This window comes from Tasmannia lanceolata, unplaced genomic scaffold, assembly GCF_043159265.1.
Source record: "Tasmannia lanceolata isolate RefF3 unplaced genomic scaffold, GAP_Taslan_0.1 ptg000002l, whole genome shotgun sequence".
NCBI lineage: Eukaryota > Viridiplantae > Streptophyta > Magnoliopsida > Canellales > Winteraceae > Tasmannia > Tasmannia lanceolata.
The window spans coordinates 1,578,002-1,591,181 of NW_027518679.1; the positions used below are offsets into that span (position 1 = coordinate 1,578,002).

Genomic DNA, 13,180 nt, shown 5'->3' on the forward strand with positions numbered 1-13,180 from the left:
TGAGAGTTTATGACGAGGTGCAACTTGGTTCGATTTTCAGGAAATTTGGTTGAGCTTTTACCATAAAATAGGCTCATTGCAAAACAAAATTCAAGTATCTACAAATGGAGTCCCATGTAGAAGTTTCACAGAGACAACCCCTTAAGAGTCAACGTAATAGATTCTTGCCTTTAGATACCCTAGAGGAAGAGAGTCTCCACATTGAAGAAGGAAACCGAAATATGAAAGGATCATCCTTCTAATTGGAATCCAATTCCACTGAAGAAGACTCATGGCAAAGAGTCCAAAGGACAAAAGGAAAACAGAAAGCTGGCGAAGAAGAGCACCTCCAACAAAAGAAAACAGAACTCCTCCACCAGAGAAAAACAAAACCCCCAAAGGTTCAAGAGTTGAAGAAAAGCCAGAGAGTAAGGAAGTATAGCTAGAAGATAATAGACCTCTTGGATCACAGTAAACATGGCTTCACTTGAGTATGGGGTCTTGCTCTAGGGATCACGTGTGTCCCAAGCCTCACCAATTGCACAAATCCAAATCGTGTATTTGTTTTCTCATGCTTATTTTGAGTTTGTCTTCAAGGGTATACCTTTCCGTTAGACATTGTTCTAAGGATTGGGCAGTGGTCTTGTTCCTTCTATTGTATCATCTTTCTTTATTTAATATACTGGTAGGGGTTACCCATCCAAAAAAAAAAAAACATTCAATTAATTTAATCAATCCCAATTTGGTGTGTATTTGTGCATGATCTAGCCTTTCTTTAAGTTTAATCTTTAAATTCTATCATTTGCACATGTTTCTACGTGTTTTCTTGATTTTACAGGATTTCCACAGAAATTTCCAACCGAAACTGAAACGTTTCAGTTTTCTTGGCGACTGAAGCTGAAACCAAAATTTAAAACCTTGCGGAGGCCTATGCTTCAATTACAAAACTAAATTCCGAGTGATTATGTTTGGTGTTGGTAATAAAGATGGGAAACTATGGCAGCTAGATGTACAGAATGCCTTTCTTCGTGGTGACTTACGAGAGAAAGCTTATATGTAGCAACATCCCATCCAAGGTATGTTGCTCAAGGACTCAAGTAAGGTTTGTAAGTTATTAAAAGCTTTATGTGGTTTGAAACAATCGCATCGTGCTTGGTTTGACAAGTTTAGTTCTATTATAACCAAGTAAGGATTTTGTTGTATTCAGGTTGAACACTTAATATTTGTACAGAGAAGATGAGAAGTATTGTAATTTTAGTTGCCGATATGGATGACATTGTTGTTAATGGGAATGATCGAAGGAAATTTGATGCAGTAAAACGGGTGCTAGCAAGAACATATGTAGACCAAAGATCTCGGACAAATACATTATTTCCTTGACATTGAAATTGCACAATTGAAGATAGGCACCGGTTTATCACAAAGAAAGAATGTTACTAATATTTTTTTAGAGACTAGTATGTTAGGCAAAAGCCCATTTTTACTCCTATGGAGATTTGGGCAGGGTCACCATTTTAACAGCGGAAAGCTTTTCAGATGCAATTTGCGCAGGGTCATCGTCTGATAGGCGCTTGGCAATGGGCTATTGTAACTTTGATGGAGGCAATTTAGTTACCCGACACAGATGTCCAATGAAGAAGCATAGTACCATGTGATGGCCCACACAACGTGTGAGTTAATGTGGCTGAAGATGTTGAGTTGCAATAAGCACAAGTTACAATAGTGGTTTAGACCTTTTCCTTTACTTAAATGTAGTGGATCATTGGGAGATTTATATGTAATATGCTCCAAACATTTTCTGAAGCATTTGATGGTAAATTAAATAAGCAATATAACTAAGGTATACAGAATGCACTTTCCATTGATGAAAAATACCTTTATAATTTCCCTGGGCAACCCGGAGGCTCCATGAAGAACCAGAAAAATTCCTTTTTCTGAAGTCATAGAATGCAGGTCCTGTGTAGAGAAAATTCAGTGTCAACATTCAAACATAAAGCATACATGGTTCCCTAAGTAAAAAAATATTGGACACATGCCACATGAAAATCCAAGAATCCTTGATAAGCTGAAACCAGTACATTGCTATCAGCAGATTCAGTAATACTAAAGCCAGAAATCCAATAAATCTTTTTTCTTTTTTTCTTTTTGAAAGATAACTGGAGCTTTACTACTATGAATAGAAATAGAGATGGGGATGTCGTGGTCCCACACATAGTAGTTAGAGTAGTATCGTGCACATAAACAGTAAATACCTCCAACTAGAAGTCATGAAAAAATATAACTGATGCCATCTGCTAATCTAATGGATAACAATTTCCAATAGGGAGTACTGTATATTCCATTCTTTCTTAGCAGACTTGTCCTCTGATCTGGGGATTTGTTTAAAAGATGGATTCAACTCTATACATAGATTTTGTATTTGTAGAATGATTTTGCCAATTCCCAAGCCCCGTTTTTTATTTCTTCACCCAAACTATTGCATTTGACTCTTCTACCAATAAAGATCCGGCGAAGTTCTCTTTAAAGATGTGAAGCCCAGTGAGGAGTGCCAATCCCTCAACCTCATGTGAATCTTCGGTGCCAATTGGTCAGGAATATGACTTAATAATCTCCTCGTTATGGTTTCTAAACACTCTACTCACACCAGCCAAACCTGGGTTAGCTTTTGAACTACCAATAATGATAGAAGATGAGTGGGACAGATACAAAGTCTGAACAGATCTCAAGAAAGGCCCAAGCAACTTACTGCGCTATGATTACTGTTATATGTATTGTTAGGGTTATCGATCTTCACTCATGGAAGTAAAAAACAAAAAGAAGAAAGAAGAGAAGGAAGGAGAAGTGAAAAAAAAGAAGGAGAAGGGAGAGAAGAGAAGTCCTTGGAGTTACCCCTCCGACGCCACGAATTCTTGTAAATATAAGAATCGACTTGAAAGTATTACAAGTATGCCAATAGTGATGGGTCCTATCAACTAAACATAGAGAATAAAAGCATTCTAATAAACCAAGTACGCATGGGAAGTATAGTAGGTCCTATTTAACTTTAATATTGTTAGAATAAGTATAGTGCATTAGGGCATTATCGTCATTGTACATTCTCTACTTACCATACAAATACTTTAGTGAGGGGGAGTCATTCTCCTAACTCACTTTTCTTCTCTTAATCTTTCTCTCAACATGGTATCAGAGCCAAAGGTCTCGAGTTCAAACCTCCTGGATAGCAAAAATCCACATGCGATGGTCGACCCAAAGTAGGACCACATGTGCCATGTGTTTGCCAAGCGAGCCACACGTGAGGGGGAGTGTTAAAGTATAAAAGATTAAATACTGCCTTTCTCCAACAGCTTAAGCTTTTGGAGAAGTTGGTAAGTTAACATGGTATCATAGCCCTAGGGTTTCTGATCCCTAGGTATCACCTTCAGCCTCCATCTTCTCCATTCCTAAACCCTAACCCTAATCTCTCTCCCTCATCTCTATCTCTTTCCCTCCCTCAACCCTCTCGCTCTCCTCTATCTCTCTACCTAACCCTAACCCTAACCCTACCCCCCCACAATCCCTCTCCAGCCCCCTCCACCCTACCGCCCCTCGTCTCACCCCTCTCTCTCCATCCCCCTCCCCCTCCCCCCGCCCCCCCCCCCCCCCCCCCCACCCCGTCCCACTCCTCCAGCCCCTCTCCCTCCGTCCCACCTCCCCGTCCCACCCTTCCCACCTCCCCATCGCTTGCCCTCCAGCCCTCTCCAGACCCCCGCCCCCAGTCCCCCCTTGTCCAGCCCCCATGACCCCCCCGCCCTCTCCGCCCCGTCCCACCTCCCACGACCCCATGCTCCCCCCCCCCTAACACACAAACATCCATATTACCCTAAACCTAACTCTATTTTTCGTCTCCTTTCTTTATTTTTCTTTCCACACATTACCCTAACCCTATTTCCCATTTCTTTTCTTCATCTTTCCATCTTCATGTGCTGACCTAGTTCTATTCCTCTCCATTTTCTCTCTTCGCGGCCTCTTCCAGCCTTCACTATGGTCCCAACCATATCCTGTCCTTGTCTCGTGAGGCCGCGCTATTAGTCCTTGCCTTGAGCAGTTGGTTTTCCATCTCTTACCTTGTTCTATCCGCTCATTGTCGCCGTTGTCTGTGGGTTCTCTTGTTCTTGGTCATTCTTATAGATCCCCCAGTCATTGTGGATCCCTCTCTTGGCATGACTACTGAGGTCCGTGCCACCCCACCATTGCCGGCTCCCTCTTCCTCATCTTCTCCTAGCTACGCACCTTTGGATGGATCTTACCCACAGTTGAATATTGCGAAATTTGATGGAACCAACTACTTACCCTGGAAAGTTGCCGTCGAGACCTATCTTCTGGGTCGAGGCAAAGTCAGTTTTCTTCACCAGAACCCTCCGTCTCTCAAGGATCCTTCCTATACTCGGTGGGAGCAGAAAGATGCCTTGATTCACAATCTTCTCTGGCAGAGCATGACTCCTGCCATTTCCTCTACTATGATCCTCCTCCCGACTGCCAAGGAGATCTGGGATCACACTGCTGTCACCTATTCTGGGGTTGAGAACCTCACCCGTATCGGTACCACTTATTCTAAGTGGATGCGTCTGCGACGTGATGACATGTCCCTTGAGACTCACTATGAGCAGTTTATCTCGTTATGTCAGCAGCTTGACATCTTTCTGCCTCTCACTTCTATTGCGAATGTTCTCCTTCGGCAGCGAGAACAAATTCGAGTGGTGCACTACCTTGAGAGCCTCGGTCTGGAGTTTAGCATCTTCGCCATCAGATTCTTGGCTCCAATACTATTCCGTCGTTACGTGAGGCCTATTCTCGTGCGCAGCAGTGCCTTGGTGAGTCACTGTCCAGCCTCCCCTCTGATAGTTCCGTTCTCGTGGCCTCTGATGGTAGTGGTGGTTCTCGGCCACCCAGAGGACGTGGCTCCTTTTGTAGCGCTCGTGGCCGTGGCTGTGATGGTGGTGGACGTGGTCGTCCTTATTGTACCCACTGCCAGAGTGACGGACACCAGATCAAGACATGCTATACACTTCATCCTGGGCTTTGGCCGCCCGGATCCGCTCATCTCACCACTGCTGGCCATTCTGACACTGTGGCTTCTGCACCTGGGTCTACTTCAGCCGATGAGTCCTTTAGCTTTACGAAGGCCGATTATGAGGAGTTGCAGCATTTTCAACAGAGCACTTCCCAGCCCACTGCGGGCTTTGCTCAGCCAGGTAGTTCACCCACGACCTTACTCTCTAGCTCCGGGTCCTGGATTATTGACTCGGGAGCTTCTAACCACATGACTGGTAACTCTTCTCAACTATCCTCTTATCGATCTTTTCCCTTTGCCTCTCAGACCATTACCCTCGTTGATGAGTCCACTTCCCCCATCACTGGTATTAGTATAATATGTCCTACTATTTCATTATCATCTGTACTATGCGTCTCTAAATCTCCGTTTAGTTTAGTTTCTGTCATTCAATTAACAAAAAATCTTCAGTGCTCCCTCTCATTTTACCCTTCTTATTGTTTGTTTCAGGATCTTTCGACTGGGAAGAAGATTGGATCGGGACGGGAGGTGGATGGACTTTATCGCCTTGACTGCAGCCCTTCTCCTACCGTTTTGCATAGCTCTGTTGATGCTTATCAGTGGCATGGCCGCCTTGGTCATCCTTCTCTTCAGCGGCTTCAGCAGACTTCCTTTGTTCCTGCTTCTGTCTCTTCTTTCCAGTGCGAGTCTTGTGAACTCGGGAAGCACCACCGGGTGTCCTTTCCATCCCGAGTCGTTAGTCGAGTTGATAGTCATTTTCTTTTAGTTCATTCAGATGTATGGGGGGCCCTTTAGGGTTGCGTCAAATAATGGATTTAAGTATTTCATAGTTTTTATTGATGATTATTCGCGTCTGACATGGGTGTATCTGTTGAAAGACCGCTCTCAAGTCTTCTTTGCTTTTCAAAATTTCCTTGCTGAAATAAAGAATCAATTTAATTGCAATATTAAATGTCTTCGTACTGATAATGCTAGGGAATTTTTCTCAGGTACTATCGGGTTTCAAGATTATCTTTCATCTAATGGGATTCTTCACAAATCCTCTTGTGCCTACACGTCACAGCAAAATGGTGTAGCTGAAAGAAAATTGCGGTATTTACTTGAAGTTACTCGCACCATCATGTTTCAGATGCGAGTCCCTAATTCCTTTTGGGGGGAGGCAGTCATAACTTCATGTTTTCTTGCGAATCGCCTTGCATCTTCTGTTCTTCGTGGATCCTCTCCCTTTCACGTATTATACCCTCAGCAGGATCCATTCCTTCTCACACCTCGAGTCTCTGGATGTGTCTGCTTCGTCCATCATCTAGATCCTGTAGGGACAAACTCGATCCCTGGTCGGAACGGTGTGTCTTCCTGGGTTACTCTAGAACTCAAAAAGGCTATCGTTGTTATAGTCCCCACCTACGTCGATATTTTGTGTCAGCTGATGTTACCTTTTTTGATTCTGAGGCATTCTTTAGTCCTTTATCTGCAACTATTTCCAGCCCCTTGGAGCCTGAGCCATCATTATCTCTTCCGCTGCTTCCTGATGAGGTTCAGATACAGTCAATGCCTTGTACTCTGGATGCTCCGCCACTATCATCCTCCATTTCGGTGGCTCCACCACCTGTTACCAAATAGTATCGGCGGCGTCAGCACAAAGATGGATCTCCACCTCCTCCACTAGAACCATCGCTTTCCTCTGTCAAGGTCCCTAACTTGCCTACTCAGGTATCTTCTTTACACTCTTCTGTCATTCCTTCTGACTCTCCTATTGCATCTCACACTCGTTCTCATTCTATAGTGTTAAAGTATAAAAGATAAATAATGCCTTTCTCCAACAGCTTAAGCTTTTGGAGAAGTTGGTAAGTTAACATGGTATCAGAGCCAAAGGTCTCCAGTTCAAACCTCTCAGATAGCAAAAATCCACATGCGATGGTCGGCCCAAAGTGGGACCACATGTGCCACGTGTTCGCCAAGTGGGCCACACGTGCGGGGGAGTGTTAAAGTATAAAAGATAAATAACGCCTTTCTCCAACAGCTTAAGCTTTTGGAGAAGTTGGTAAGTTAACATACAACACATCCTATTTCTCACTTTGTTTCTTATGATCTTCTGACTCCTACTTTCCAAGCCTTTGTGTGACGACAGAGGAAAGGTTGAAGGGTGTTCTCAATCAAGTATTTACCTGATGGGATAGTTAAAAGGTTGAAGGGCCGTCTGGTTGCTAAGGGTTATACTCCAACCTTTGGGGTTGACTACAATGAGACATTCTCACCAGTTGTGAAGATCCCTTCAGTGCGCGTTCTCCTCTCAATGACAATTAATAATGGTTGGACACTACATCAGTTAGACGTTAAGAATGCCTTCTTACATGGCGACCTCCATGAGGAGGTTTCTATGGAGCAGCCTCCAGGATATGCTACTTAGGGGGAGATGTCCTCCTCTATTTGCCGCCTTAAGAAATCAATGTATAGCTTGAAACAATCTCCACGGGCTTGGTTTGGGAGATTCAGTGAGGCTGTTATGCGCTTTGGGCTTAAACAGTGTGCAGTAGACCATTCGGTATTCAGTCATCAATCCTCTGCAGGGTGCATTCTGTTGATTGTGTATGTTGACGACATCATCATTACAGGTAGCAACTCAGGGGGAATACAGAGGTTGAAGACCTTACAAAAAGAGTTTGCTACAAAGGACTTGGGCCGCCTCAGATACTTTCTTGGGATAGAGGTGGCATATTCCTCTCATTGGATATCTCTATCACAGAGAAAGTATGTGTTGGACTTACTGGAAGAAACATGGAATCTTGGAGTAAAACCTGTATCTGTGGCTTTGGATCCCTATGTAAAGCTTATTCCAGAGGAAGGGGATCTGTTGGAAGACCCTGATAGGTATAGAAGACTGGTTGGTAAGCTCATATACCTTACAGTCACTCGTCCAGATATATCTTATGCTGTTGGGGTGGTTAGCCAGTACATGAGCTCCCCATACACCTCACACTGGAATGCAGTTATTCAGATTCTTAAATACATAAAGAGTGCACCTGGAAAAGGTCTATTATTCAAGAGACATGGTCATATGCGAATTGAAGGATTCTCTGATGCTGATTGGGCTGGGTCTCCTGCTGACAGGAGATTAACTACCGGGTACTGTACATTTGTAGGAGGTAACTTGGTATCGTGGAAGAGCAAAAAGCAGGACGTCATTGCCAAGTCAAGTGCTGAGGCAGAATACAGAGGGATGACACACACGAGTACATAGATTATCTGGTTGAGATTGCTTTTATCTGAGATTGGGGTCATATCTACTTCTCATTCATAGTTGTATTGTGATAACAAGGCTGCTATCTACATTGCAACAAATCCAGTCTTTCATGAACGCACCAAACACATTGAAATCGATTGTCACTTCATTCGTCAGAGGATTCAGAAAGAAGAGATTCGTACTGTGTTTACTCGATCTATAGATCAGTTGGCTGATATGTTCACAAAGCCATTAAGTAAACCAAAATTGAGTGATATCTGTAACAAGCTAGGAATGTATAATTTATACATTCCAGCTTGAGGGGGAGTGTTAGAATAAGTATAGTGCATTAGGGCATTATCGTCATTGTACATTCTCTACTTATTATATAAATACTTTAGTGAGGGGGAGTCATTCTCCTAACTCACTTTTCTTCTCTTAATCTTTCTCTCAACAAATATCTTCAACACTCCCTCTAAAGCACCATAGATTTCATCCATGCACAGCTTGGAACAAATACTTCCAAATTGGCTATTTAGGGCATGTTCGGCAACACTTCTCATTCTTGCCTAAAGAATCGGGTGGAAACGGAGTGATGAGAAACTTTAGAAACAGTTATTTATCTCTTCGAGGAATCCTATTTTTTAGTCGAAAAAGAAGCAGGAATTTTGGAAACGGACCTTAGCGGGTCGCGCAGCTGAACAAGATTTTTGAAATTTTTTTTGGGTTTCGTCATTCTCCACCCCTAAAAAAGGGGAAAATCCAGTAAAAGAATAGTTGCCGAACACGCCCTTAACTTCAATATATTGCTGGCGATTTGGATGGGGAACTCCTCCACGACTACAAAAATCCCCCTCACTTCCTCTGCTGCCTCTTTCCTGACCTCCACCACTAAAGTAGCTTTGGTTGGGCGAAGAAACATTTAATTCTATCATGCCTTCGCCTTCTTGTTCTTTTCTTCATTTTTATGAAAAATACCCCCGTACCAAAGAAGAAGGGTTTGTAGCTTTGAGAAGGATGGGATATGTGTCTTGGCCATGATGGAGGCTGCAAACGTGTTGTACTCGTCGCAATGGTTTTAAATTTCGGTTTCGGACTCAGCCGAAACCGCCTGTGTTAGGAGTATTCAATTCAGTATTACTGCTCTTTGACATCTTCAACAGTAAAGAAAGAGCACTTTCAAATGAAACAAGTATCCTATAACAAAAAATGCCTCTTCCGAAGCTTTCTCGGGCATAGGTTCACACAAATAAGACACCAAATAAGCTTCATTAAGGAAATTAGAGTTTGTCCTTCTTACCAACAGCCTCAAAAAAATGTAACGTACCATTAAAATTACTGCAGCAGTACTCATCAGGTTTACACACCTTTATGTGCTGAAAAATAAAAAACAAAGAGAAGACACTTGGGGCAGCACACCCTAGACTCAAAACAATGTTCGAAGTCTCTCAAGTCTGATCCAAACTTCACGAGACTAGAATCAATATATTCGGGAGAAAGTTGTTCAAGGGAAAATCATACTTCACATGTCGCATATTTCTAGCAACTGGATTTATTCATTAAGGCTGCAAGTTTACCAGAGAAATGATGATCTTTGGTCTCCCGCACCAGTTTCTTTCTTTTGTTGGTTTTTTTTTTTCGGCGCCGAGGGCGGGGGGGCAAAGATTGTACTTTTCTGTGTTTGTGCATTTTCCTGTCTCCTATTACTTTATTTCCATTTGGACTGCATGGTAAGCTCAGTGTTATTCTCATTTTTAATCCTATCCAAATTGATCTTGCCCACTCAAAGTTCTCATGATATGTTAAAGAATCTTAGATCATGTTTAGAAGTATGAAAGGTGCTACGGTAAAGTCATGTGGAAATCTGTTTCTATTTTTTTTTTGAAAATTGACAAATATATTCATACTAGCAAAATTACAATGGGACCAGCAGTCCCACAAAATTTACATAGTATGAATTGCCAGGAGCATTCTCCTTGGCCCAAAAGAAAAACCCATTACCCAATAGCCTCAATTAAATCGAAAAAGTGCCATATTTGTGGGACCCCCGAGTCAAGATCATGACCTGCCACGTCACACCGATTTCTCCACTACAATCCGCTGGCAAATTTGATTTTTAAAAATCCCGCTCGAAGGCCCATAGCTATTGTGCGCTCCTAACGATGCACGATAGCCAACCACCCAACATCATCATCCGATCTCCGGCGGCCTCCACCTCAAACCACCACCAAACCCCGATAGCTCCCCATTAAAAATATATCAAATCATTCCACCATCTTCTCCAAAACCTACTTCCACTAACCCAAAAATCATCCCATCCAAAAGTATGCTCCTAGCCCTAACCCTAAACCGTGACCCTACAGACTATACTACTCCCCCACCTCCTTCCCCAATCAACCCTAACCCTAACAACCCTAAAATTCCCTCCTCTTCCTCCTCCTTCAAACCTTAACCCTACAAGGTCCATTGCCGCTATCCACAACCTCCCTCACTTCCATATCCAACCTCCTTCTTTTCCCCTGAAGCAGAACACCCTTTTCCTTACATCGGCTCCTTCCACAGCCTCCAACAACTCCCTCATCCATTTTCTCCATCAACCCTAAATAGATCCGGCCCTTTCACCATTAAATCCGGCCTTCTCGAGCCCAGCTCCGGGCATTCCGCCCTATAAATGGCCCCTGGCTTTCCATCATCCCCGGATTCGATAATCCACGGCCTCTACGGCCTCGCACTGCTTATAACTGGCCTTCCGTGGCTCCAGGTTTAGCACCCCACGGCCTTTCACGACCACCGGAAACATTCACGGTTTTCTCCGGCTCCAAATCCAGCTTCAGGACCTCCATGGCTTCAGATCCGGCCTCCACGGCTTCCAAACCAACATCCACGGCCCCAGATCCTACCTCGACAGCCCTAGATCTAACCACCACAGAAAAGCCATGTTCTATATCTGGCCTCCACGATTCCCGATTCGGCCTCCGCGGCTCATCTTTTGCCAACCATGGGAAACACGGTAAAAAGAGGGTTAGTAATGGGGAGAAAGAGGGAAATAGGGAAACAAGCGAGAGCGAGAGAGAGAGAGAGGGAAAGAGAGAGAGGGAGAATGAGCGAGAGAGGAAGATACGGGGGAGAGAGGGGACGAGAGAGAGGAAGACGAGAGGGAGAAAACACCTCCCTCCCTAGGCCGACGCCCTAGGGAGGGAGCTTTTTTAGTCACCTTTTTTTTTCACCCAATTTTTTGAGTTGGGTTCTCCTTTCTCCTGGAAAGCTGTTTCTATGCCCATCTTACTTTTGCACAGTAAGTACATCTAGGATAGTGTAGAAGGTGTTATTGTGAATTCATGTACAAAAGTTGTTCTACATCAATATTTACATCTAGATAATAGGCAAATCCATGATAGTGTAGTTCAAAAGTAAGTTTAACTCCCTGATACTTGACCTTCAGTAACTCGAGTCTAAGATTGGGTCCATTTGCTGGGTATTTTCCGTGAACATTTCCAACACATACTGCTAAAGCATCAATACTGGTTTCATCAATAAATTCTCGAGCCTGAAACGCATATACCACCAGTTATGATGAATTGTTGGCAAGGTTTTAAATTTCAGTTTCGGCCGAAATTACGGAAAATAAGTAAAATTGTAAAAAAATTATTTTCCGAAATTTCGGGTTTTGTGGATTTCAGTTTTGGTCCCAAATGAAATCTGAAATTTCGGTATTTCGCCCGAAATTTAAAACCATGATCGTTGGTAACAAAATTTAATAGAAGCCAATTTGTTACAACAGTTGATAATTACTTGAGTGACATCAGTGAGTTTTGCTTCATAATCTTCAACTGTCAAGTCATCTTCAGTTCCCGACAATCGTCCAAGTTCAGCTTCCACTAACATTTCTTTTGAGTGCGCCAAATCTGATATGTACTTTGTGTATACAATGTTTTCCTTGAGAGAAAGATGTGAACCATCAACCATGACTGAATCAAATCCCTGAAAAGTAATTAAATCAGTAGTAGTATTTGAATTAGAAAAGAGGGCTCATTCAAAAATGTTGGTTAAGTTAAAAATATAAATATATGCATTCTATGAAAATAATATGTTACAGTTAGTTCAGAGGGCAAAAAAAATAATGATACTCATAGTATTCACTACATACCAATTCTAGTACTCCCACCAACTCATGCTTAGAACTACCATGATCAAAGTGGACAGTGATTGGGACCTGTCAGTGAAAACATTTCAGAAACTAAATCCCCAGAAGTGTTGCAAAGAGTATAAACAATAGAGATCTTCCTAAATATTCAGGAAAAAAAGGGCTATCAATGCTTAAATAGTGGGGATAATTGGGTCTGTTGGGACACTACAAAAAGGTGCCCCTCATTTGAAAGTAGCATGCAAGGACTGCCCAGAACAGCCATCAAAATGAAGCAAATTCATGAATACTACACATCTTGAGAAATAGATATCTGCAGAGTACCCAAATTTACAGAATACCAATACCATCTCCTGTAATTACCACATCTAAAAGTTATGCTTGGGTTAAGTCCCATGAAAATTAGGAAAAAATTCAACAATGTCCTGAAAAGGCAATTACGTTTTGGTCTTTTTTCCCCAAAATCTCTGGAGGTGGAAATCATGGTGCAAGTAGAAGACCAAATTATATGCTTGGGTTAAGTCCCATGAAAATTAGGAAAAAATTCAACAATGTCCTGAAAAGGCAATTACGTTTTGGTCTTTTTTCCCCAAAATCTCTGGAGGTGGAAATCATGGTGCAAGTAGAAGACCAAATTACCAATACAGTTTCAGAACACCACATAATTTTGTCCACATTCTCAGAGATCCTATGGTCAGTTACCAAGGATTAGCTCTGAGAGGTAATAAAATTTAGGTTGTTAACTTCAATAGAATTTATTAGTTTAATAAGATGAGGATATTAAAAG

At 42.5% G+C, this 13,180-nt stretch overlaps 1 protein-coding gene across 2 annotated transcripts in view; it reads right to left on the minus strand.

The window, feature by feature from the left end:
• The window catches only part of LOC143871805 (ketose-bisphosphate aldolase class-II family protein), a 119,539-nt gene that overhangs the window by 650 nt on the left and 105,709 nt on the right, over nucleotides 1-13,180 (minus strand). For both annotated transcript variants that reach the window (XM_077376700.1, XM_077376706.1), the window contains 4 exons: nucleotides 12,397-12,462; nucleotides 12,042-12,230; nucleotides 11,686-11,796; nucleotides 1,855-1,935 (listed from right to left, as the gene is read on the minus strand). In XM_077376700.1, the coding sequence (XP_077232815.1) occupies nucleotides 1,855-1,935; nucleotides 11,686-11,796; nucleotides 12,042-12,230; nucleotides 12,397-12,462 (447 nt within the window). The remainder of the gene's footprint in view (nucleotides 1-1,854; nucleotides 1,936-11,685; nucleotides 11,797-12,041; nucleotides 12,231-12,396; nucleotides 12,463-13,180) is intronic.